This window comes from Heptranchias perlo, chromosome 5, assembly GCF_035084215.1.
Source record: "Heptranchias perlo isolate sHepPer1 chromosome 5, sHepPer1.hap1, whole genome shotgun sequence".
Classification (NCBI taxonomy): domain Eukaryota; kingdom Metazoa; phylum Chordata; class Chondrichthyes; order Hexanchiformes; family Hexanchidae; genus Heptranchias; species Heptranchias perlo.
This window is the reverse complement of record NC_090329.1, coordinates 18,539,371-18,567,294: the sequence shown is the minus strand read 5'-3', so window position 1 is coordinate 18,567,294 and position 27,924 is coordinate 18,539,371. Positions and strand designations below refer to the sequence as shown.

Here is a 27,924-nt window from a genome sequence, read left to right as displayed (position 1 = left end):
TGTTTTCGAACAATGAATAAGAAATTGGGGCTTTTTTCCAGTAGAACAAACACATTACAGGGCAATATAATAGAAATGTTTAAGATTATGAAAGGATGAGAAAGGATAGATAGAAGCAGTCTATTTCCAGTAGTTGAGGGGGGGTCTAGAACAAGGTCCCGTTGATACAAGATTAAATCTAAGAGATTTAGAACAGAGAGCAAGACAAACTCCTTCACAAAATTTGATGCTGCAGGATTCACTTCCAGGGTTAGTAGTTGAGGCAGAAGCTATGTCAACATTCGGATTTGGTTGGATAGGTGGAGGAAGAAAAAAGGGGATAAAGGGATCTGAGAACATGAATGTGGTTGGGTCATTTGCTTGTGCGGAAGGTAAATACTAATGCAGACTGGTTGGGCCGAATGACCTGTTTCTGTGTTGTATCTTGTGTAATTCTATGTACCGTTGTTTTGGAGATTATGTAGATTGAAACAGGCCATTTGGCCCAACTGGTTCATGCCGGTATTTATGCTCCACACGAGCCTCCTCCCACCATCCAACCCTATCAGCATACTTTTCTGTTCTTTTCCCCCTCGTAAGTTTATCTAGCATCACCTTAAAAACATCTATGCTAATTACCTGCAAATTGATGTTCATAAAAATTATTAGTATCTTTAACTTTTGGATGCTACCTGTATTCAGTTTTGGTCACCATGCCATAAAAAAATCATAGTTTGCATCAGAAAAAATACAGAAAAGTTACATTTAACCCTAACTGTAAAGGGGATGAGCTATGAGGAAAGACTCAGGAAGTTTGTGATTTTTGTCTAGAGAGATAGTGGTCGAAGGGAGACCTCATTGAAGCAAATAAAGTATTAAATGATGATATAAATATGATAAACTCATTGATTGAAAGGTGTGGAGATGCCGGTGATGGACTGGGGTTGACAATTGTAAACAATTTTACAACACCAAGATATAGTCCAGCAATTTTATTTTAAATTCACAAGCTTTCGGAGGAAGCCTCCGAAAGCTTTTGATTTAAAGGTGTCAGCTTGGCTCAGTGATAACACACTCTCCTTTGAGTCAGAAGGTTGTGGGTTCAAGTCCCATTCTAGAGACTTGAGCATAAAGTCTCAGCTGACGTTCCAGTGCAGTACTGAGGGAGTGCTGCACTGTCGGAGGTGCTGTCTTTCAAATGAGTATTTTTAAATAGAGTCCCTGCCTGCCCTCTCAGCTAGACATAAAAGATCCCATTGGCACTGTTGAAGAAGAGCAGGGGAGTTCTCCCCCGTGTCCTGGCCAATATTTATCCCTTAACCAACATCCACTTAAAAACAGATTACCTGGTCATTATCACATTACTGTTTGTGGGACCTTGCTGTGTGGGAATTGGTTGCTGCGATTCCTACATTACAACAGTGACTAGACTTCAAAAAGTGCTTCTTGACCTCCGTCCCAAAGCACTTTATAGCCGTGAAAGGCACTATATAAATGCAAGTCTTTCTTTTTCCTTCATAATACAGTAAACAAGTACGACCAAAAGAAATTAGTAAAAAGTAAATTTAAACCACATATCAGAAGAAAATTCTTTGCTAAATATGTACGAGTGAAATTTACTAATGCTTTTGGGAAACATTTCTAACCATCTTTTATCCTTGATCCAATTGACACAGATTTTGTTTGTATTCAGGTTTATGGTAGGGTGTGGAAGATGTGATGATTGGTTTCATGGAGAGTGTGTTGGACTGACACTTGCCCAAGCCCAGCAACTGGAGAAAGAGGACAAAGAATATGTTTGTTTGAAATGTTGTGCTGTGGAAGACAAAAAGGCTCCATCAATCAATCACAGTCACACAATAAAGCATCAGAGTGTGCAAAATGACATGGAAAAAGCAAAGCCTGAATTAGTCCATGAGCACACAATCCATTTAAAAAGTGAAAAGACGAGCTATTCAGAAGAACTAAATACTACAACTAATGCTGGTGTAAAATCAAAAACTGGAATAATAGAAAAGATCGAGCAATTGCCAAATGAGAAGAAACACAAGGTCAAAATGTTAAGAAAGGTAAGATATGTGATTTCTGTTTGTACATGTGTCCAAATTTATTTAGAATCAATGCAGCTATTTTATCATTGTAAATTAAACCAATATCTTGGGCTCCACAGGAACAATGGTAAATGAGACATCAATAATTGTGCAAAGATTCTTTTAGCACATGCAGAATTATTTGACCTTTTAAGTAGAACCAATCTCCCTGTAACTACTTTTTAAAAGTCCCTTGGCAATTTTAGAATTAGATGTTTGCACAGTAAAGGTTAAATACCAATCATAGAATTAGAATATGTGAACCTTTGCATAGTGAGAAGCCAACTGTGCTATATACATTTCCTTTATTTCCTTTATTCCTGTTACTTTTGAGATTGTAACATACACCATTGAAGCAAAAAAAAGACTGGGAAAGTTCTCATTTCAAAAAAATGTCTAGCAACTGACTAGGAAGTTAATCAAAAAGCTTCAAAATGAACAAGCCTGAAATAGCTGTTCAAAATCTCAGGCTGATAAAAGCTTGAATGTGTTGCAGTGAAAAATGGTAGAAAGCAAAACTGTCAGAAAACAGCAAATTAAAAATAGTTTTGAGGCAGAGCAAAAATTTGTGGGTAACAGGAAAAAAAATGCCACATCTTATCCACTGCTTGCACCATCCTAGAAGCCATTTTAATTGACAGTATTTTTAAGGGAATGTTCCAGATTAGGACTCCACAGTGCTGCATTTTCAAGAATCTGGATGGCGATAGCCTAGGAAACTAAACCCCATATCCTTTCCATCACAAAGACCACTTACTTCTGCATCATTGCCTGCCTCTGCCCCTATCTTAGCCTCTTCATTGTTGAATCTCTTGTACATGTTTTTGACAGCTCCAAACTTGACCACTCCTTCCTTCTACCCTCTAAACTTCAATTTGTTCAAAACTGTGCTGCACACATCCTGTCCTGCTTACCCCATCTATGTCTGCACTGACCTATATTGCTTCCATGTACACCAATACGTTAAATTTAAAGTCCTCATCTTTAAATACCTCGACAGGCTTGCCCCACCCCATCTTACCTCCACAATCTCCTCCACCCCATATCAGCTCTCTCACACAATGCACTCCTCTTGTCTATTGCCCTTTACACCCCGTCTCCTTCGCTCTATTCTTGTCAAGAGTTTTCCGGTGCCTGGGTCCTACTCACTGGTATTCCTTCCCTAAACCTCTCCACCTCCCTCTTTTAAAAAAAAAAATCTTCTCAAAATCCATCTCTTCCCTCCTAAACTCTCCCCTTCTGGCTCAGCGCATATCAGTGAAGTGCCTTGGGGCATTCTTTATTTTAAAGGTGTTGTATAATGCAAGTTTTGATAAACACATTCATGGGCTTTTTCTCACCTATTTCCTTCTCTGCTGAAGATGTTGACTCATTGTGGGGTATAGTTCTGCAGGTGTTGGTCACCCTCTCGTGCCTCACCAAAGTATTCACGAGTTTGGATAGTGAATGGTTGGCAGGCCATTTGATCATGGAATGCATCACAACTGAATCCAATCCTGGCCCCACCACTCCCCGTACTAATACAAGCGCTTGTAACGAGCACTGGATTGCAATCAGCAATGTGAATTCTGTCTTTTTTCTCCTCTTTCAGCTGTTAGTTGGACAAATTTGTTGAGGTATTATTTTAAAGGAAATTGAACAAATGAAAGTGCAACTTTTAAGAAGTGTTTGTCCTGAAGGGGAGATTCAGCAGTTTTGTATGTGTTGATTGTGCCATTTATGCAGATTTTGGTGATTATGGATAGTAGGTAAAAAAATTTGACCAGTGAAAGGATTTTCTAGTGTACTTGTGTTTTCTAAATCATACTAGTTAATCTCCTGTGGTGTTGAACATGGGTAATGAAGATCAAATGTAGTATAACAGTCAAGCAGAGTTAGAGGGCAAGGGGTTATTGAATTGGACCAAGAAGGGGGAGTGGGAAAGGAGCCAGGGGCGAGGGAGGTGGGTTGTGGTGGAGAAGGTAAGGAAGGTAGAGGAGGTTGACATCAGGAAGATGGAGGATGGTTAACAAAGAAGGAAGGCGGGGGAGAAGAGCAGGATGGGAGGAACAAGTGAACAGGATGGGAGGAAGAAATCTAATAAGGGTTTGGAGTCCGAGAGGTGAGCGCAGTGTAAAAGGAGAGTCCGGGAGCGGGAGGAGAGTTCGAGAGGTGAGCGCGGTGTAAAAGGAGAGTCCCGAGAGCAGTAATAGAACCTGAGAGGTGAACGCAGTGTAAATCTAAGGCAAGTCATGGCAGCAGTGCTCGCAACCGTGATATGCTCCTCCTGCACGATATGGGAAGTCATGGACACTAGAGGTATCCCTGGCGACCATGTGTGCAGGAAGTGTGTCCAGTTGCAGCTACTAGATAACCGCATTTCGGAGCTCGAGTTGCGGGTGGATTCGCTGTGGAGCATCTGCGATGCTGAGATTATCGTGGATAGCACGTTCAGTGAGGTGGTCATACCGCAGGTAAAGATTAGGCAGACAGAGTAAAAGGACTAAGCAGGTAGAGCAGGAGTCCCCTGGGGCCATCTCCCTCTCAAACAGATATACCACTTTGGATACTGTTGGGGGAGATGGCTTATCAGGGGAAAACAGCAGGAGCCAAGTTCGTGGCACCACAGGTGGCTCTGCTGCACAGGAAGGGAGGAATAAGAGTGGCAGGGCTATATTGATGGGGGATTCAATTGTAAGGGGAACAGATAGGCATTTCTGCGGCCGCAAACGTGACTCCAGGATGGTATGTTGCCTCCCTGGTGCTAGGGTCAAGGATGCCACAGAGAGCCTGCAAGGCATTCTGGAGGGGGAGGGTGAACAGCCAGTAGTTGTGGTCCATATCTGTACCAATGGCATAGGTTTTAAAAAAAAGAGATTAGGTCCTGCAAGGTGAATTTAAGGAGTTAGGAGTTAAATTAAAAAGCAGGACCTCAAAGGTAGTGATCTCAGGATTACTACCAGTGCCACGTGCTAGTGAGTATAGGAACAGGAGAATAGACCAGATGAATGCGTGGCTGCAGGGATGGTGTAGGAGGGAGGGATTTAGATTCCTGGGTCATTGGGACCAGTTCTGGGGAAGGTGGGACCTGTACAAGTGGGATGGGTTACACCCGAGCAGGACCGGGACCGATGTCCTCGTGGGGGTGTTTGCTGGTGCTGTTGGGGAAGGTTTAAACTAGAATGGCAGGGGGATGGGAACCTGAGCAGGGAGACAAAGGAGGGGGAAACAAGGATAGAAACAAAAGAAAGAAAGGGAAGAAGCAATAGTGGAAGGCAGAGAAAACAAGGGCGAAAGACAAATGGGGCCATAGTGCAAAATAAAACTAAGATGACTAGCAATCTTAAAAAGACAAGTCTAAAGGCATTGTGTTTTAAAGCGCGGAGCATTTGCAATAAGGTAGATGAATTAACAGCGCAGATAGGTATGAACGGTTATGATATAGTTGCGATTACGGAGACATGGCTGCAGGGTGACCAAGGATGGGAACTGAACATCGAGGTATTCAGTATTTAGGAAGGACAGGCAAAAAGGGAAAGGAGGTGGGGTAGCGTTGTTAGTAAAGGAGGAAATCAATGCAATAGTGAGGAAGGATGTTGGCTTGGAAAATCATGATGTGGAACCTGTATGGGTGGAGCTAAGAAACACCAAGGGGCATAAAATGTTGGTGGGGGTTGACTATAGGCCCCCAAACAGTAGTGGAGATGTAGGGGAGGGCATTAAACAGGAAATTAGAGACGTATGCAAGAAGGGTACAACTATAATCATGGGTGACTTTAATCGACACATAGATAGGTCAAACCAAATTAGCAATAATAATGTGGGAGAGGAATTCCTAGAGTGTGTACGTGATGGTTTTCTAGACCAATATGTTGAGGAACCAACTAGAGAACAGGCGATCCTAGACTGGGTATTGTGCAATGAGAAAGGATTAATTAACAATCTTGTTTTGCGTGGTCCCATAGGGAAGAGCGACCATAACATGATAGAATGTGTCATTAAGATGGAGAGTGAAGTAGTTGAATCCGAAACTAGGGTCCTGAATCTAAATAAAGGAAATTACGGAAGTATGAGGTGCGGGTTGGCTATGATAGATTGGGGAACTTTACTGAAAGGGATGACGGTGGATAGGCAATGGCTAATATTTAAAGAACGTGTGCAGGAATTACAACAATTATTCATTCCTGTCTGGCGCAAAAATAAAACGGGAAAGGTGGCTTACAAAAGAAATTAGGGATAGTATTAGATCCAAAGAGGGGAGACACAAAATTGCCAGAAAAAGCGGCAAGCCTGAGGATTGGGAGCAGTTCAGAATTCAGCAAAGGAGGACAAAGAGATTGATTTTAAGAGGGGAAAAATAGAGTATGAGAGTAAACTAGCAGGGAACATAAAAACTGACTGTAAAAGCTTCTATAAATACATAAAGAGAAAAAGATTAGTGAAGACAAATGTAGGTCCCTTACAGTCAGAAATGGGAGAAATTATAATAGGGAACAAAGAAATGGCAGAACAATTAAACACACACTTTGGTTCTGTCTTCACAAAGAAGGACACAAATAACCTCCCAGAAATGTTAGGGAACCAAGGATCTAGTGAGAGGGAGGAACTGAAGGAAACCAGTATTAGTAAAAAAAAAGTGCTAGGGAAATTAATGGGGCTAAAGGCTGACAAATCCCCAGGGCCTGATAATCTACATCCCAGAGTACTAAAGGAAGTGGCCCTGGAAATAGTGGATGCATTGGTGATCATCTTCCAAAATTCTATAGACTCTGGAACAGTTTCTACAGATTGGACGGTGGCAAATGTAACCCCACTACTTAAAAAAGGAGGGAGAGAAAAAACAGGGAATTACAGACCAGTTAGCCTAACATCAGTAGTGGGGAAAATGCTAGAGTCCATTATAAAAGATGTGATAACAGAACACTTGGAAGGCATTAACAGGATTAGACAAACAGGATCAGCATGGGTTTATGAAAGGGAAATCATGCTTAACAAATCTACTGGAGTTTTTTGAGGATGTAACTAGTAGAATAGGGGAGAACCAGTGGATGTGGTGTATTTGGATTTTCAGAAGGCTTTTGATAAAGTCCCACACAAGAGGTTAGTGTGCAAAATTAAAGCACATGGGATTGGGGGAATATACTGGCATGGATTGAGAATTGGTTGACAGACAGGAAACAGTAGGAATAAACGGGTCTTTTTCTGGGTGGCAGGCAATGACTAGTGGGGTACCACAGGGATCAGTGCTGGGCCCCAGCTATTCACAATATATATCAGTGATTTGGATGAGGGAACTAAATGTAACATTTCCAAGTTTGCAGATGACACAAAGCTAGGGTGGATGTGAGCTGTGAGGAGGATGCAAAGAGACTCCAATGTGATTTAGACAAGTTGGGTGAGTGGGCAAGAACATGGCAGATGCAGTATAACATGGATAAATGTGAGTTATCCACTTTGGTTGTAAAAACAGAAAAGCAGATTATTATCTGAATGGTGATAGATTGGGAAAAGGGGAGGTGCAACGAGACCTGGGTGTCCTTGTACACCAGTCGCTGAAAATGAGCATTCAGATGCAGCAAGCAGTTAGGAAGGCGAATGGTATGTTGGCCTTCATTGCAAGAGGATTTGAGTACAGGAGCAGGGATGTCTTACTGCAGTTATACAGGGTCTTGGTGAGACTACGTCTGGAGTATTGTGTGCAGTTTTGGTCTCCTTATCTGACTACGGATGTCCTTACCATGGAGGGAGTGCAACAAAGGTTTACCAGACTGATTCCTGGGATGGCAGGAGAGATTAGGTCGACTAGGCCGATATTCACTACAGTTTAGAAGAATGAGAGGTGATCTCATCGAAACATAAAATTCCAACAGGACTAGATGCAGGGAGGATGTTCCTGATGGCTGGGGAGTCCAGAACCAGGAGTCACAGTCTCAGGATACAGGGTATGTCATTTAGAACCGAGATGAGGAGAAATTTCTTCATTCAGAGGGTGGTGAACCTGTGGAATTCTCTACCACAGAAGGCAGTGGAGGCCAAGTCATTAGATGTATTTAAGAAGGAGATAGATATATTTCTTAATCCTAAAGGGATCAAGGGATATGGGGAAAAAGTGGGAACAGGGTACTGAGTTCGACGATCAGCCATGATCATTTTGAATGGCGGAGCAGGCCCAAAGGGCTGAACGGCCTACTTTTGCTCCTATTTTCAATGTTTCTATATATTTCTGCTCCATGGGGGTGGGAAGAGATATTTAGTACTGTGGAGGAGGCAGAAGGATTCTGCTTGCTTGGCTCATTGGGGTAAGAAACCCGTTGGGGTCAGTTACCGATACTTGGTGTCAAGAAGGGTTTAATGTAGGTTTGTTGCCCGATCCTGAAATTTCTTCTCATTGGGGAAAGTGAAAATTTTCATGACATATTCTGGACAGTCCTTTATCTTTGGTCATATTTCCACGCAAGCAACAGTTGCATTGTTGGTGGACGCTATTCTTAATTTCACAACCTCTCATTTGTGAAACCGGCTTTATAAAATTCGGACATACTGAGATGTGCATTTGTTTTGGCAACATGAATTTCATTTCGAACTAACAGCTATTGAATGCAGATCTCACAGGTTGTTTTTGAATGTTACGTGATGCCAGCTTCTGAAAAGCCATATATTTTTTTTAAGAACGGAGTACCGGAGGATGATTGAGAGTATAGTTTGAGGCTGCCACCTAATGCTAGGTACTGCCCCTTTGTTCTGAGAGTGAATTTGGCAACAGGTTTCCCTCATTTTAGAAAAGTCTTTTCACTGGCAAAAACAGTCAAAAAGATGTCCACATAATTTGTAATAATGGTTAATGAATCATAATTTCAAAAGATTGTATTATCTTGTTTTGCTGATTGGTCATCGTTGCCAGTACTGAACTACTGTGATTCTCCCATTTCATCATTACTAATCATACTTAAACACTAAGTCAAGTTTGTACCTATTTTCAATCACTGAAAGGTATATACAACTAGCTTTGTTAAATTTTGTATAAACTAGAAATCTCCTGCAGCATTGCTCTTGAGTTAGGGGATATGCTACAGTACAAAAGGTAATCAAGACACTTACAGGGAAATGTGTGTTATACAGATTATATAGATCATCTCCCATAACATTCCTGACGGTGAGCCAGAGGACATAATGTTACCGTCACAGCGTTACCTACAACCACAGTACCTTTGGAATCCTAAGACCACTTATCATTTTTAATATAACTCGCCATTTTGTTTATACCCCTTTCTTGCACCCTTCCCCTTCTGTAAACGTTAGGCTCGCTTTTAATTCACCTTTTCAGCCTTTCCCCCATAATTGGTTTTCCTCTGTTAGCCTGCAGAGCTGCGATTTTCACCATCTGTGACTCTGCTCTTGCACTGTGCTGTGCTCCTGTTTAATTCTGGTCTGCTCAGCTCTGATCTTGTGTATTTAATCATGGCCTGCTCAGTGCCAATTTTTTTTTCCTTTAGCTCAGTTCTAAAACGGTATGTCCTCTGGCTCACCGTCAGGAATGTTATAGGAGATGATCTATATAATCTGTATAGCACACATTTCCCTGTAAGTGTCTTGATTACCTTTTGTATCGTAGCATATCCAACTTAAGAGCAATGCTGCAGGAGATTGCTAATTTATACAAAATTTGACAATGCTAGTTGTATATACCTTTCAGTGATTGAAAATAGTTACAAATTTGACTTAGTGTTTAGGTATGATTAGTAATGAAATGGGAGAATCACAGTAGTTCAATACTGGCAACGATGACCAATCAGCAAAGATAATTCAATTTTTTGAAATGATGATTCATTAACCTTTATTACAAATTAAGTGGACATCTTTTTGACTGTTTTTGCCAGTGATAGGACTTTTCTAAAATGAGGGAAACCTGTTGCCGAATTCACTCTCCAAACATCCCAACCTAGAAAACTAGCAAAAGCTGACACAATGGCTTCAAAATAGCTGTCGCAGCTCCACAGACTTGACCATTCAAAAATAGCTCGAGTATAAGCTTATGACGCATGAAGACAAGGAATTAAAATTGAAATTGTAGGGGGTACATGGGCTTGTTATAACTTAAGCTGCAGGTAGACCAAATGTTTGATTTTTGTCATGCAATTTTTTTTTATTCGTTCACGGGATGTGGGCGTCGCTGGCAAGGCCGGCATTTATTGCCCATCCCTAATTGCCCTCGAGAAGGTGGTGGTGAGCCGCCTTCTTGAACCGCTGCAGTCCGTGTGGTGACTGTTCTCCCACAGTGCTGTTAGGAAGGGAGTTCCAGGATTTTGACCCAGCGACAATGAAGAAACGGCGATATATTTCCAAGTCGGGATGGTGTGTGACTTGGAGGGGAACGTGCAGGTGGTGTTGTTCCCATGCGCCTGCTGCCCTTGTGCTTCTAGGTGATAGAGGTCGCGGGTTTGGGAGGTGCTGTCGAAGAAGCCTTGGCGAGTTGCTGCAGTGCATCCTGTGGATGGTGCACACTGCAGCCACAGTGCGCCGGTGGTGAAGGGAGTGAATGTTTAGGGTGGTGGATGGGGTGCCAATCAAGCGGGCTGCTTTATCTTGGATGGTGTCGAGCTTCTTGAGTGTTGTTGGAGCTGCACTCTTCCAGGCAAGTGGAGAGTATTCCATCACACTCCTGACTTGTGCCTTGTAGATGGTGGAAAGGCTGTGGGGAGTCAGGAGGTGAGTCACTTGCCGCAGAATACCCAGCCTCTGACCTGCTCTCATAGCCACAGTATTTATATGGCTGGTCCAGTTAAGTTTCTGGTCAATGGTGACCCCCAGGATGTTGATGGTGGGGGATTCGGCGATGGTAATGCCGTTGAATGTCAAGGGGAGGTGGTTAGACTCTCTCTTGTTGGAGATGGTCATTGCCTGGCACTTATCTGGCGCGAATGTTACTTGCCACTTATCAGCCCAAGCCTGGATGTTGTCCAGGTCTTGCTGCATGCAGGCTCGGACTGCTTCATTATCTGAGGGGTTGCGAATGGAACTGAACACTGTGCAGTCATCAGCGAACATCCCCATTTCTGACCTTATGATGGAGGGAAGGTCATTGATGAAGCAGTTGAAGATGGTTGGGCCTAGGACACTGCCCTGAGGAACTCCTGCAGCAATGCCCTGGGGCTGAGATGATTGGCCTCCAACAACCACTACCATCTTCCTTTGTGCTAGGTATGACTCCAGCCACTGGAGAGTTTTCCCCCTGATTCCCATTGACTTCAATTTTACTAGGGCTCCTTGGTGCCACACTCGGTCAAATGCTGCCTTGATGTCAAGGGCAGTCACTCTCACCTCACCTCTGGAATTCAGCTCTTTTGTCCATGTTTGGACCAAGGCTGTAATGAGGTCTGGAGCCGAGTGGTCCTGGCGGAACCCAAACTGAGCATCGGTGAGCAGGTTATTGGTGAGTAAGTGCTGCTTGATAGCACTGTCGACGACACCTTCCATCACTTTGCTGATGATTGAGAGTAGACTGATGGGGCGGTAATTGGCCGGATTGGATTTGTCCTGCTTTTTGTGGACAGGACATACCTGGGCAATTTTCCACATTGTCGGGTGGATGCCAGTGTTGTTGCTGTACTGGAACAGCTTGGCGAGAGGCGCAGCTAGTTCTGGAGCACAAGTCTTCAGCACTACAGCCGGGATGTTGTTGGGGCCCATAGCCTTTGCTGTATCCAGTGCACTCAGCCGTTTCTTGATATCACGTGGAGTGAATCGAATTGGCCGAAGACTGGCTTCCGTGATGGTGGGGATATCGGGAGGAGGCTGAGATGGCTTAACCACTCGGCACTTCTGGCTGAAGATAGTTGCAAACGCTTCAGCCTTGTCTTTTGCACTCACGTGCTGGACTCCGCCATCATTGAGAATGGGGATGTTTGCAGAGCCTCCTCCTCCCTTTAGTTGTTTAATTGTCCACCACCATTCACGACTGGATGTGGCAGGACTGCAGAGCTTTGATCTGATCCGTTGGTTGTGGAATCGCTTAGCTCTGTCTATAGCATGTTGCTTCCGCTGTTTAGCATGCATGTAGTCCTGAGTTGTAGCTTCACCAGGTTGGCACCTCATTTTTAGGTACGCCTGGTGCTGCTCCTGGCATGTTCTTGTACACTCCTCATTGAACCAGGGTTGATCCCCTGGCTTGTTGGTAATGGTAGAGTGAGGAATATGCCGGGCCATGAGGTTACAGATTGTGCAATAAATAATGACGAAGTTTCACAAGTGCAATTTACAGGTGATGGGTTTAGGTGTTAGTGAAGGTCGATGTGAATGTGAAGAAAAAAATTATTTTCTAGGGCAGTCTATCGGCATGAGCCCAGATTTTTGATGCTTTATTTGGTACATTTTTTGCCATTTTGAAGTGTACTGTAATTGCATCTTTCAAGCCAAAAATAATGTATGCTGACAAGGTTATAGATTTTAAGTAAGAACAGTAGTTGTAGGAGAGTCCAGTTCCTTTCATTGGCAATCTTTACTCTAGGCACACATTATTGATTTTTGAACTGAAACTTTTGACGACACCATCAAAAATAGTCCCAACTGGCAATGCATTCTACACTCATTACATAAAACTGGCTCACTATCGCATCTGTCCCTCTCCCAGACTCCATAGCAGCCCAGAGGCAGGCAAGAAATTACTTGGCTTGAGGCATGCCAATTTAATTTTAAATTTACTTTTAAATAGCTCAAGGAGTGATATGGATGATTCAGTATCATAAACAGTCTTGGAGCCAAGTTCGGATAAAAGGTCATACCAAAACATTAGGTTGTATTTTTCTCTTTTAGATGCTTAATAATCTGTATTTAAAAGGTTTTCTTTTTTAAAAACATTTAAAATATGAGATTGGAAATGACTTGACTATAATAGCAGGTGAAGATTTCTTGTGATGTTCCTTTGTTTACAATTTTAACAGAAGCATTAACCTATTTATAATCAGATTAATTCTCCTGTTAATTGACAGAGAAATGACTTGCAAAAATATCAAAAGTTTGCCTACTACCATTGTCAAAAATAATAATTACTGCAATAATAATAACTTAATGCCTTTAACGTAGAAAGCATCTTAAGGCGCTTCAAAATTACCCCACAGTAAGTATATGAAAATGTAATTTGGAGAAAAAGGCATGGGGAAATGATTTTATACATTCCAGTGAATGAGACTTGACTGCCTCCAGCCTGGAGTTTGCAGTCTATTGAATTAATGATTTATAGTGTCATTCTTCACGTTTCCTGTAGATGTTGACAGCTTTAATATGGCGTGCTGGTTCCTTTTGGGTTATACCACAAACATGCAAGTAAGCTTAAAACAGTTTTCAAAGTTACAGAATATAAACTGGGTTCTACAGCTCACCCTCACATAAGACCAACTATCTGCATCACAGTAATGCCCTGTAGTAAAATCTTAAAGATGGGCATCTCGGTGCAATTACCTTAAGTAAACTCATCATTATTCCATCCCCACCAAGCTGTGATAGTTCTGCAAGTGTACTGACCGGAATGCTCAAAACTTGTTAATGCGGGCCCCCTTCTTATTTAAAAAAAAATGGCTGCAACTCGCCTTGAAGTAAATTAATCTTCATGTCGATCAGCCAGGATGCCACAATATGTTCCTCTGAGAAAAATTAAACTTTTTTAGTGTGGCATTTTAGCATCTTATTTACTATGTAACCATATTTGGGGATAAACACTAAATATACACACCTGCGACTGACTGGAACCATCAGATCATCTGCCTCAAATTTTTGTGCAACCTATGATGGGAGAAAGTAACGTCTGCATCTAACAACCTTCAGTTCACTCCAGCGGACAGTTGGCTATCCCATCTTCCAACTCATCTGGTTGATGCTAACTGCCTCGGATACTTATGAAAGCTGAATTTCTTCTTGTGAAATTTGAACAAGCTGACACATGAATTAAAAAAAGCTGTGGTTGAATATATGAACAGTTCATACCACACCCTGCCATGAGCTTAAAAGTCTGTGACGTCGTTACAGACAGAGCTGTATGCTTCGATGTATGTATGAAGCTTTGGTCTCCAGCTGTTGGAGATTTTTAATGATCGGAGCAGATCTGAAGCGTAACTTCTTTTCCTCCATTAAAATATAAATGGCAGCTAGTGGGTATCAGAATTTTGTTAACTTTTAAAACTTACCAGTTGCTTTTATATTGCAGGAACTGCCCATAGTTGCCTGTGTCAGATTCTCTTCCAGGTGGTCTTGCTTCTGCTGCGAGCTAAATGATTGCTGTCTGCAACTTTAAACTGTGCTTGTGCATATAGTTAAACTATAATTGAAAGTTAAACTGGCTGGTGTAGAAACCGCAGATAAATATGGCAATTTCTACAACACTGTCAGCTTGGCTCAGTTGTAGCACTCATTTCTGAATCAGGTGTGTGTGGATTCAAGTTCCACTCCAGGACTGAGCACTTCAGCACAGATCTGAAGGACTGCTGCACAGTCAGAGGTATCATCTTTTGGATGAGATGTTATACCAAGGGATTCTGTGCCTTTTGAGCTGGCTGTTGAAGGTTTCTATTCAAAGAAGTGCAATGGGGTTCTTTGTATCTTGGTCGAGGATTCATCTCTCAACCATGCCCATCATTTGCTGTTTGTAGGACCTTGGTGTGTGCAAGTTAGCTGTCTTATTTGCCTGCAAAACAGTGTTTGCATTTCAGAATTCATTGGCCTTGAAGCAGCACTTTGGGACACCCTGAAAGCCCTACAAGTTTTTAACAGCATCAAGATTGAAAACAAATATTACAGGATCTGTTTTAGCAAGCAGTTCTGCAAAGCAAATCTACTACAAAATTGCACTTTTAGTACTGAGGCAACACAAACTTTACAAACACCTTGAGAGTTGAAGGCGGAAAGTGTCGTCTTTTTATATGATGTTTATCACTCCTTTTAACTATAGTTTCGTTATATTAAAAATGGTGTGTGGTTGAAAGATTCTAATGGAACTGTGCCTGCAGATGGTACTATGAACATAACATTGTGAAAGGCTGCTGTACCATCCCCGCCCCTCCAGACATCAAAGTGCCATTTATCCTGTTAATTCACAAGAATGCCTCCTTAATGCTCTCTGACTCTGCCATAAGCTAAAGTCATCCAGCTAGCAAAAAATGAAATCCTTCGATATCTTCAAAAACAATTTTACCTCCGATGAGACCCTAGCTGTGGACCCCGCTTTAAAATGACCTCGTGGTGACCTGCACTGAATTGTAATTTTGCAGCGGCATGTTAAACTCCTGCTTACTGCTCCATTATCTAAATCAATACCCCCCGACATCACCTTCCCTCCGCCCGTTTAAAAAGAAATTCTGCCAACCAACACCTTCCATCCCCTAATTTTATCTCCGAATTAGCAAGTAGAAAAGCAAAGAGTTCATAAACAGCAAGTGAATCTTCGTGTAGCTCAAGCGTTAGTGTAATAATGTCTGTCCATCTCGCACTTCAGATACCTGTACAAACTCCACCCAGGAAATTCGCGATTGTCGCCATACAAAGAATCGTGACTGCCTTGAATTCAAGGAGAAGCTTTTTGACTCTTTCCCTCCGCCCCCCACCCCCACCCCCCCACCACAGAGTAGCAATTCACCCATCTTCCCCCTCACTGCCCTAAAAGTATAACAACCAATAAGCATGACCATTCCCTCTGACCTGCAAAGTGGTTTATTGAGAGTTTGCCTCTTAATCTGTAGAATAAATTTCCAGCAATTTCAATCTGAGTCTTTGCAATTTTGCTCAAACAATTGTTTAATCAGACAGCCAGATAGCTGTGTTGCACTTTTAGCACCTGGAAAGCATGTCATGCCATAGCACAGCAGCCTACACACCCGAGCACACACTTTCCACAGGATAAAAGTTGATTTAACATGCAATACCTTCTCTCACCCCAGGAAGAAGTCAGTTCTTCAAACTGTTTCTCTTAGCTTTATATTTTTAAAAAAAAAAGTTGTCTAAGGTTATTTGAATGTTCTAAAAAAAACCTCAAGGTAGTCTCATTCATTTAGTGGTTGAATTGGATTGACGACGCATAATTCTTTTTGGAATTTTTTTGCTTAGCCGCACCAGCACTGTACCCTCTGTTTCTATTTTCATCTAAGTGGTTCTGCACTCTCCTTCAGATATCCCATGCCATATAAAGGAAAGGCAGCTGCACTTTTGGTTGAGGCAAGCATCAAGGGCTTCCAATCCTTTGGGGGATTTGCGTCTATTTCTCTTCTAGGTTTTAGTTGAGAGAGTGGCTGCTTTTACTCGAGGGCAACTTAATCTGGGCCCACCATGTTCATGTTCCTGTGGCTCAGGGTTATTTTGCATTTGTCCAGTTGCAGAATGTCAGTTTTGCCATTGGAACTGCATTTGGAGTTAACTGTAGTCCATTATTTGATTACTGGCACTGTCAAAATCTGAACTGTTTCAAGTTGCAGGAATCCTGATATTCTTCACTGAAGATGTTTGTAGGGGGGAGAGAGGAGGAGAAATAGTAGTAGTGAATGAGGAAGGAAAAGTAAACCTTTTACTACTATGTAGAAAGCTGCATGTCTTGAACAATGGGATTTATGTAAAAAATTGAAATCCACAGTTTTATTGTCAGAAGTTATAGTACAGACATTTTATCTTTCTTGAAGGTAGTCCATCTTTTACTGAAAGCGATGTCATTTCAGGACAGCTCAACTTCTGTTTTCATCTTTCAGTGTAGTGGATTCTCAGTATGTTAATAATCCTGGTTGGGGGATAGAGAGGGAATTTGACAGGTGGAGACAGAATTGCTGTCAACTTACTGGCAGACACACTCCTAGAGCCTACAAATGAATTCTGAGAAATCCATGATGCAAGATGTTGTCAACGACACATCTATTTTTAATTAAAAAGTAGAAGGAGCCAGAAAACTAATTATTTCATGCATTTTTAAAAATCCTTCCAGGGTCTATTAATGGATTCAAACAGCTACTGTTTTTACATATATTCTCAAATTTATTGCTCAGTTTCAAAACTTAAGTTTGCCAGGCAGTTTTAAGTTCATGCTATCATTTTAAAGCAAAAGCAAGCCCATAGCACTGCTCTATGTACTGCTATTAGCTGCACAGGAACAGTTCTCATCCTTTCAAATTAGCTAATTTTGTCAGGTTAGAATTGGAGACTTATCTGAACCTCAGCCTCCTGGTGGTTCCTTGAAGGTGAGATGTAAATATCGAGCTGCTGAATCTCAAATTTATCCAAACTGGTTAACATATTAGTTCTTTGATTCCAGAAATGAACTACATTCTGTTATTTGAGTGTATTTGCTCATGTTACAAGAATGTATTTTATGGTTATGGTTTTTCCTTTTAATCCCTTTACTATTGTTTTACCTAACATTCTGTGCCTTATACGTTTTCTTTATATACTACCGCAAATTTTTTTTAAAAACCTTTAGTGGTAAATTTTGTAACCCAGCAATCAACAGGTGCTGCCTGTGTCCATATAGAAGGGATTTGGATGTGTTTTGGGGCTGCTTCTGGAGCAGGAAGCTAAGACAGTTAATGTTCTGGGGAAAGTAAAATCTTGACACTGGTTTCAAATTTTTATAAATATAGAAGGCACTCGGAGCAGAAAACAGCCTCTGCCTCCCTCTTGAGGTTTAGAAGTGTGCTATATATGTCTGGCCCTGAAGCATGTGCAGGAGCCTCAAGACTACAGACCTCCGATCCCCCTATAATGAGCATTTGTGTTCCCAATAATCAGCAGTGCAGCACAACCACTGTATCTTGATTGGATCCTAAATACAGTATTAGTTACATTCACACATGTTCCTATGGAAAAGTCTTTGCCTGTGTCTGTTCTCTTAGCATGTAACATTTTAAAAATGTTCTCTAGTGCACAGTATGTACGTGTCATAGTTGGATCAGATTGGATCAAATATCATATTCCTAAAATGAGCAACAGTAGCAAGGAAAACTGCCAATCAAAAGTAGCAAGGAGCTTCGAAAGTTACCAATCCAGAATCGATTATTTTACTAATAAAACTAGCAAGGAGCCTAAAGGGAACTAGTGAACTTAAAATATTTTTTGAAAATCCATTTAACTGCCACCTTGTTTTCAATAACCCTGAGGACAGAGTTCTCAAAATGTTTGTAACTTTAATGAAAAAAAAATGACACCCTCTATCAAGCATAAAACTTACCTGCACAATTTTCTTTGCTGTGTTAGAAATCTCTAACAAGGTTTCTCACTGAAGGCTTGTCCCTCTCTCATGGTGGGGGGGGGGCTGGGATTTGAGTTCATAGATCTTCCTACCCTATCACTCATCACCAAGCTGAAGGAACCATTTAGAAAACTGCATTTCTCGGAACTTCTGCCAAGTGGTGCTGCACCCCGCTGAGTGTGCCGGCAGACAGGATGTGTATGACGCCTTCCAAACTAACTTTGTGCTGTTCAATGAGTGTTCAAACCACATTTTGGAGTGGGGAGGGCTGCCTAACACAGGTTGTTTTATATGACTTACTGCAATAAAAACAGACGGGGACCTGTAGAAGGTATGAGATAAAATCTGCAATTAGACAAGTTGGTGGGAGATGAAGTTCAATACAGATATGTACACTGCATTGAACCCAATACCATACACATTGTTCAGAGTACAGGCAGGTATACTATGAGGAATCTGATGCACAGGATCGAGGTCTCAAAATTAATCAATATTAGAAATTTGACCGATGATTCAGCCATTAGAAATAATGGGCTTTGTCGTCACGACTGTTCTGTAAACTTCCACACATTATCACCAAAAATATGAGGTAATTTCATAATCTCATTGGGGAAGTGGCTGCATCAGAAGTTTTGCATATTTTTCCTCTCAGAACAAGATTTAAAAAAAACTTCTTTGGCGCCAATTTTCTTTTCCTCTCCCCTTCCCCTTTGCCCAGACGCTGGATAGTTGCAAAGCGCCTGAAGAGGCCGGCAGCAATATCAATTGCCAGAAAGAGCGGCCAAAAGTCCTCCAGCCTGTTCCTGGTCCAAAGTTGCTGATGTGAAGAAAAGGGACTTGCCTTCAGAGCTGCTGACTGTCTGATTAGAGTGTGGCTGTCGCAAGTTCTTAAGATCTACTACTTCGAGTGCCCCAGTGATGAAGGAACAGGAAAGTGGGGCGGACGGACCTTTTCTGACTCATTTGACTGTTCCAGGCCAACATGTATCGCCAGTACTGGCAGTTTCATAAGAACATAAGAAATAGGAGCAGGAGTAGGCCAATCGGCCCCTCGAGCCTGCTCCGCCATTCAATAAGATCATGGCTGATCTGATCCTAACCTCAAATCTAAATTCATGTCCAATTTCCTGCCCGCTCCCCGTAACCCCGAATTCCCTTTATTTCTAGGAAACTGTCGATTTCTGTTTTAAATTTGTTTAATGATGTAGCTTCCACAGCTTCCTGGGGCAGCAAATTCCACAGACCTACTACCATCTGAGTGAAGAAGTTTCTCCTCATCTCAGTTTTGAAGGAGCAGCCCCTTATTCTAAGATTATGCCCCCTAGTTCTAGTTTCACCCATCCTTGGGAACATCCTTACCGCATCCACCCGATCAAGCCCCTTCACAATCTTATATGTTTAAATAAGATCGCCTCTCATTCTTCTGAACTCCAATGAGTAGAGTCCCAATCTACTCAACCTCTCCTCATATGTCCGCCCCCTCATCCCCGGGATTAACCGAGTGAACCTTCTTTGTACTGCCTCGAGAGCAAGTATGTCTTTTCTTAAGTATGGACACCAAAACTGTATGCAGTATTCCAGGTGTGGTCTCACCAATACCTTTATATAACTGCAGCAATACCTCCCTGTTTTATATTCTATCCCCCTAGCAATAAAAGCCAACATTCCGTTGGCCGCCTTGATCACCTGCTGCACCTGCATACTAACTTTTTGATTTTCTTGCACTAGGACCCCCAGATCCCTTTGTACTGCAGTACTTTCCAGTTTCTTGCCATTAAGATAATAACTTGCTCCCTGATTTTTTCCTGCCAAAGTGCATAACCTCACATTTTCCAATATTGTATTGCATCTGCCAAATCTCCGCCCACTCACCCAGCCTGTCTAAATCCCCCTGTAGGTTTTTTATGTCCTCCTCACTCTACTTTCCCTCCCATCTTTGTATAGTCTGCAAACTTTGATATGTTACACTCGGTCCCCTCCTCCAAATCGTTAATATAGATTATAAAGAGTTGGGGACCCAGCACCGACCACTGCGGAACACCACTGGCTACTGGTTGCCAGTCCGAGAATGAACCATTTATCCCAACTCTCTGCTTCCTGTTAGATAACCAATCCTCCACCCATGCCAGAATATTACCCCCAATCCAGTGATTCTTTATCTTGAGCAATAATCTTTTATGTGGCACCTTGTCGAATGCCTTCTGGAAGTCTAAATACACTACGTCCACTGGTTCCACTTTATCCACCCTGTAAGTTATGTCCTCAAAGAACTCAAGCAAATTTGTCAGACATGACTTCCCCTTCGTAAAGCCATGCTGACTTTGTCCTATTAAATTATGTTTATCCAAATATTCCGCTACTGTCTCCTTAATAGTAGACTCCAAAATTTTACCCACCACAGATGTTAGGCTAACTGGTCTATAATTTCCAGCCTTCTGCCTACTACCCTTTTTAAATAAGGGTGTTACATTAGCAGTTTTCCAATCTTCCGGGACCTTTGTCCAGTCCAGAGAATTTTGGAAAATTATTACCAAAGCATCCACAATCCCTACTGCCACTTCCCTCAAGACCCTAGGATGTAAGCCATCAGGTCCAGGGGATTTATCCGCCTTGAGTCCCATTAATTTACTGAGTACCAATTCCTTAGTGATTTTAATCGTATTTAGCTCCTCCCCCCCAGAGCCCCCTGTTTGTCCAGTGTTGGGATATTCTTAGTGTCCTCTACCGTAAAGACTGAAACAAAATATTTGTTCAGCATTTTTGCCATCTCCATGTTTCCCACCATTAATTTCCCGGTCTCATCCTCTAAGCCTACTTTCTCTAAGTTTCTCTCTTTCTCCTCTCTTTCCCCCCCCCCCCCCAGAAAAGCCTCGCAATCCTAGGGCAGCATAAAAGGAGTGGAGACCTGGTGTCATGGTTCTCTGCCCCAATTCTTGTCCTAATGCCCAGATATTAGGTGTTCCATGGGCACTGAACAGAGGAAAATTGGCCCCTTTGTTTCAGCTGCACCTAGCTGGTCAACTTTAAATTCACATTCCTCCATCTAAAGTCATATCAAAAATTATATGCTATAGAAATGTTACTGTTTGAGGCATGGCACAGTTCTTTCCATCATAAGCATCAATCTTTTTTGTTTCCTTCCAGTAAAACGTTCATGGAGCCTGGGACAGCTGCATTACGCAGCCCTGTGTACAAACTACTAAAAAATTATCGTGATGTTAAAATTGTACCTTAATGCTTTTCAACATGACTTTTTATGCATTTCGATTATGACAGTGCAGTTTGATCTGTGATTAGACCCTTAAAGACCATGTGAACCTAAACATTTTTGTCTTGGAGGAGAAAGTGCTAACAACTGAGCGAAACTTTCATTTATATTCACACTACTTGCTTATATTCATGTCACAACATACAAATCTTTTATCTTACCACTAGAAGTGAGCCTTATTCCATTTAAAATTATCTTGTCTCATTAGGAACATAGAAACAGGAGTAGGCCATTCAGCCCCTCTAACCTGTTACTCCATTCAGTTAGATCATGGCTGATCTGTATCTTAACTCCATCCACCCACCTTGGTTCCGTAACCCTTACATACCCTTATCTAACAAATCTATCAATCTCAGTTTTGAAATTTTCAATTGACCCCCAGCCTCAGCAGCTTTTTGGGAGAGAGATTTACAGATTTCCACTACCCTTTGTGTGAAGAAGTGCTTCCTGACATCACCCATGAACGGTCTAGCTCTAATTTTAAGGTTATGCTGCCTTGTTCTGGACACCTGCACCAGAGGAAATAGTTTCTCTTTATCTATTCCTTTAATCATCTTAAACAAAAGAAATAAAGGAGATGTCAACACCAGTGGAGAGATTTTATCCACCATTTATTAATGTAATTTAAGAAGGTTGGTGTCTACATGCATTAATCAAAGTTCCTTTTAGGTCAGAATCATTCATTGATGTGACATGAGAGGCTATACCACTACTGTTAGGGAGACATCCTCAAAATAACTTGCCTTACTTTCATTTGGAAATTGTGGGCTGCTTCACTGTTCTTAAGTCAAATTCCTATTCCTGAGAGCTCTAAAGAAGAACGAGACCTGCATCATTTGTTGCATATGCTATTATTTCTGGGGTACTTGTGGAAAACCATAAAGACCACATTAATGTAGAAATAAGTGAACAGTTACTTGACCATAAAAAGAGAAAAGCATGATGGGTATTTGACCAATGTTAACTCCTTGACTCCCATACATAGGGTAGTTACAATTTCACACACACAAAGACACAATTGTCCTTGGTACGTTGATAATTAAGTTGGCTGTCCAGGTGCTTGGTACTGTCTGTCCCCCCCCCCCCCCCCCCATGCAGATAAGGGTATTGCTGGCTTATAATATAATGAGAATACAGTTTCTTGAGAGGCCATGTGGCCTTGATTCTGACTTCAGCCCTACTGATTAACCAGCTTTGGAATTTAGGGAGGTGGTGTTCTCGGGCCTGCGAGGCCTACGTGCCAAAACAGGAATGAGCTATGGATGTCCAGAGGAGGCAGGCTCCCTACTTGATTGACTAACCACTTGAACTAATGGGGAATGTACATGTACGCCCATATTCTATGATAGACAGATATTGCTGATTGAACTGTATAAATGTGAACTGTGTCCTTTGTTCAGAGAAGTGGTAGTTCTGACCATTGTCAGAGCAGATCTTCCCTTGAGCTCAAGTTTCTTTTAATTAAAATTCTTACTTGTCTGAAAATAAGTGTTTGGAGTTAATGCATTGTATATAAGGGGTAATTAAATTTTCGACATAGTCCAAAATGAAATACAGAATACAGAATAAAACATGAAACAAAGTGCTGTAGTATGGCACACAATTTGGTGTGTTGAGAGTGAACCAGCATAGCCATCTTAATTCACACTGGAGCCAGTAATCTTGGAAAGTTTAGTGTAAACCATATTTCTAAAGTTATCCATTCAGATATTTAGTTAGAGTAAGATGTCATAGTATCGATGCCTGGAGGATCATGGGCACACTGGTCTCCTGCTTGAGATTCTTCAATGGGTGTATTTAGTTAAAGGTATGACAGTAAAGCTCACAGATCCTTGTTTCCTTTCCCCTTCCATATTTTTGTCTTAAACTTAGTCATTTTACCATTTCAAATAATAACTAGTGTAGGATAGGCAGAATTTCTAAAGGACTTTTTTTTAAAAAAAGCTTTTTCATTAAAAAAAACTATTAATCACATAATTGGCAGAGAGGTGTAGTGTTGCTAATGGTTAATATAACCAGATTAGTAGAAAGTTAACCAGTTTATAAGTTCTTGCTGATCTGCTTGTGCTAGTGCAGATCATATTTTTAATGATTTGCAATACATCTGTTTGATTTTTTAATGAATACTTTTGATTAATTTACTTGAATATGCAAATATGAAGGATAATTGACTGAATTTGAACTCCGTCTGTGATGAGCGGCATCTTTACTGAAGTACAGTATAGCTGTGTGGGAAATGTTAATTTTTAATGAAATGTTCTCATTCTGGATCATTTACCAACCCAATAGTTTCTCATCACTACTTAATTGGGAGATTAATTCTCATGACAATTTTAATCAAGTTCAGTTTTACTGTTGTACTACTTGTGCCTTTTCTTACAAATGGGATAACAAAACTGTGTTCAACTGAAAAGATAAACCATGGGTGAACTTTGGACAGATAACTCTCAAACCTGAAGTACAAATTGAACTATGAGGGCTAATTCATTAGTAGCATATTTTGCAGTAACCTCCATTCACCCAGCCAAGGTTTACTGTGTGTCTTGTTTATAATGTATAGTTTTGCAAAATGTGTTGTCTATTTCAAATGAAGTCTGTTAAAGTAAATTAGAGTGATGAAAATATTGGAAATTAAATTGCTTGGATGTCTGACTGTTGGTATCTCCATCTAATGGTAAAATGTTTTCTGCATGACCCATGATCATCTGCTTGGGAGAAAGAAAATTGAAAGTAGCAGATCATGTAAATTATGGGATAACAATAACTAAAAATGCAAATTTCAAACTTAGTGCTTTTATTTAAGTGGAGATACTAAATGTTTAATGCGAGTGTTGTCTGTTGGATTTATTCTGAGATCATGTTTCTAGGTCTCTGGTATGAGAACGGGTTCTACTGAGTCTAAGGATTTGGAGACCAAGGATGCAAAAAAAACACATTTAGTAAATGAACGTCTTGCTGGACAAATAACAGGAGCATCACAAGCACTGGAACACAAGAAAGATAAACTGCTCAAAGACCTTGCAGCCACCCGGCTTGGTCAAGGAGAAAAGCTTCCAAAACTAGGTGCGTGAAAATGATTTAGAGCAGATCAGTGCACATACTAAATGGAGAAAAGAGATGGTAAATACTGTTGTTTAAATGGAAGGAAGTATTCCTCCATGTCTATTGAAAAATGATACATGTAGAAAAATATTTTTTTAATAAAAATGTCAAATTCATCCATGCACTCTTCCTGCCCCCAATACCTTCATTGTGTCCTGTTCTAACTCATTCTTTTTCAGCCCTCAACAAATCTTTTTTTTCTCCTTCCTTCTACAATCTTCAGACTTTTAAAATCCTACAGTTGCTGTTGCCTTGTTACTGCTTCCTTAACTTCTCTTTTGTTTCAAATTTGGTGCTGTCTTGTACTATGGGCCTTGGCTCTTCACCTTGGTTTCTCAAATAAAAATCTTAACTCTTACTGTAATCCACCATGTCAGGTCTCCATGAAAGAGGTTAGGAGACATTTCTTTAGTTAGGTTGTTACCAGATGGAGTGGTTGAGGCAGCAACCATTGTTCTTTAAAGGAAAATTGACTAAATATTTTGAAGCAAAAGATGTTGGACTATGGAGAAAGAGCAGGTCAGCGGGATTAATTTTGGATTGCTCTACCAAAGAGTCAACACAGACAGGGTGGACTGAATGGCTTCCTTCTATGCTGCAAACTTCTACGGTTTTAGGCCACTGCTGGGGAGGAGTCTGTGCTTCACAGTTAACCTCAAATGTCTATTGAAAATGTATGTAGCAAAACACTAACGTTTTAAGCACATCATGTCTGTCCATGCTCTAATTTGCTGCTTTGGACTGGCCTGGGAGCTGATCTTGAAAATTATGTTTTTACAGTGTAGTACTCTCCCTTCCTCCCACCCACCGGCTGGCTTGGTGCAGCGTGTCAGTCCTCCAGCAGCAGGAACAGACTTAATTCTGTTCAGCTCAAACCTCCACCGAACCCAACCCAGGATGTGGTGAGTGGGGCAGTAAGTTAGAGGCTTCTAATAATGAGCCTCACTCTTTGGCCCAGCATTGCTAGCACTTAAGTCCTGAAAGTTACCAATGTATTCTTAATGCTTGCAATTCATGCAGGTCATTTTCTAAGTAAACAGCCCATTAAAAATAACTTCCAAAAATGGTTGGACTTAAGTGTTGGCATTGCTGCCAGTCTCTGTTGTTACTCAAATCTCCTGGTCTCCCCTTTTGCTTTCTGGTCACTCTGCTTGGAAGATGTTCTCACTTCCATCTTCCCATGCTCAAAGGCCAGTGGCAGAGGGGGAGGTGTAGGTTTTTCCTCTTGTTCCTCACATGCAGACTCTTTTTACCCATTTGCAGGCACTGTTTACTCAGACTTGTTGCTGTTGCCCAGCTCCTTAGTGGGTCCCTGGACTGCTGGAGGTGGATGGAGGTCAAGGCTGAGCAAGTCCAGCACCAGTTTGAAATGAGTTTGGGCAATCTTAGTGCAGTATTTAGCAAGGCAGGCTCAAAGCACAAAACTTCTCATCACTTGGGTAAACTCGTGGATCTGCCAGGGTAAGTTTGAGGAATCATTTTAGGACAATAGGAGTATTACACCATGAAGTACGTGTTCCGTTTGATAGAATAGATCTCTTTTTTGACTTAGCATTCATTTTTCCATATGCTTCTGTGCAATGCTTTGGGACATTTTCTACGTTAAAAGCGCTATATAAATGTAAGTTATCTCATAGCATTGCTTTCAAGGCAAAAATTATGGAAAAATTAGCTTTCTTCCTGTAACTGTCTTTGTTTCCCAGTCTCATTCTTTTTCTCACATTCTGTCTCTTGCTAGATTTCTCTTTTGCTATCTCATTCTGTCTCTGATCCACTGTTTCTTTCTCCTTTTATATAAATTTCTGTTTCTTCACTATTGTAATCGCACAGTTTCTGTATTGCTCTCCCATCTTTTTCCTCTTTCTGTATATCTGGTACTCTGCATGCTTTCACACTGTGTGTGTGTGTGTGTGTGTGTGTGTGTGTCAGTGTCTTATGCTGTGTTTGCCTCCCATAACGCTTTCCCTCTCCTCTGCTTCTGTATGTCTGTCTAGCTTTATTTCTAACTATGTTTTGCACTCTCCTTTTACTGTCATAGTGATCTGGGATAGGTACTCAGCTTCAAACCTCTGATAGCTGCAGAAATTGTATGATTTCATTCTGGGAATGAAGGACTAGATGTGCGCCATCTTGTCGCATTTGTACGAAGAAGCTGTGCTAAGTCTGATTTACTTTTGTTTAGAGTTGTGGGCTACTTGGAAGCCAGGAGGCAGTGAGGTCAGGGCTCTGACTGGAAATCAGATCAGTGCTAAAATAAAGTTGGGAGTTTGTGCATACTATAGTCTTCCTTCTGATCACAACTTTGTAAGTTATCAGTCATTACAAAATGGAACCAAAAGCAAAATACTGCAAATCTGAAATAAAAACAGAAAATGCCCCCATCTCCATGTCCCTCTCCCTCCTTATGAATAATATTTTTGTCTTTACCTATATACCTATTTTTATATATTGCAAATGGTAGGTGGGTCACAATATTCCATTTGAAAATGGATAGAAAACCTGTGTCAATCTGATCCTATGGACAGTTCATCTGCAATACACCTGTAGGTGCTGCTGTGAAATGGGTTTTCAGTGTTGAGCTGTACTAACATTAGTAATACCATATTGCCTTATCTCCAGAACAACTTTGCCTGCTCAGAAATAAGCAAATCTTACCAAAACAGTTAGGTATCTTAATTTTTTCATTTTTTTAAAAAAAGGGACCTCTTCAAACTTGAAATATAAGAAACTTCCCCCTCCTGTGCCAAGGTACTGTTCCAACCACCTTTACTGAAGTACATTTGCACTGCTTCCTGAGCCAAGCAGAGGTATTTTTTGAAAAAGTCCAGCTGAGCTCCTTTTCTTCTCCCCCTCCCTCCAAAATAGATATTCATGATGGAAATATAAGGACATAATGCATTACTTTAAAATGGGGGCTGAATTATATCTGTGTGCTGTGGTCCAATTATTCCCCAACTTCTAATCCCTCTTCACATGAAGACTACACTTGGTCTTAACTCCTGTACAACACCAACTGAGGTCAGCTGGTACAGTGGGATTATCCACATATATACATACACACATGAAAAATTTATGCAGGTTTGTGGTGTTGGTTTTATTTTTTGGCCATCAACTGGTAGCATAATACTTGGAGTTGCCGTGTGATGATATGGAGCTTTGGAATAAATAATGCAATGTCCAGTGTGATAATCCACAATTGATTATTGGGAAATAACACTATTAGGTTGTGTTACAACTAGGCGTGAATAGAGGTGTGTTGAAAGTACTTTGGTTGGAATGATCCTAGTGGATTTAAT

General features: G+C 41.2%; 1 protein-coding gene across 6 annotated transcripts in view; it reads left to right on the top strand.

Annotated features, from left to right (window-relative positions):
• The window catches only part of phf3 (PHD finger protein 3), a 125,047-nt gene that overhangs the window by 26,874 nt on the left and 70,249 nt on the right, over window positions 1-27,924 (top strand). For all 6 annotated transcript variants that reach the window (XM_067984044.1, XM_067984043.1, XM_067984045.1 and 3 more), the window contains 2 exons: window positions 1,673-2,048; window positions 24,394-24,589. In XM_067984044.1, the coding sequence (XP_067840145.1) occupies window positions 1,673-2,048; window positions 24,394-24,589 (572 nt within the window). The remainder of the gene's footprint in view (window positions 1-1,672; window positions 2,049-24,393; window positions 24,590-27,924) is intronic.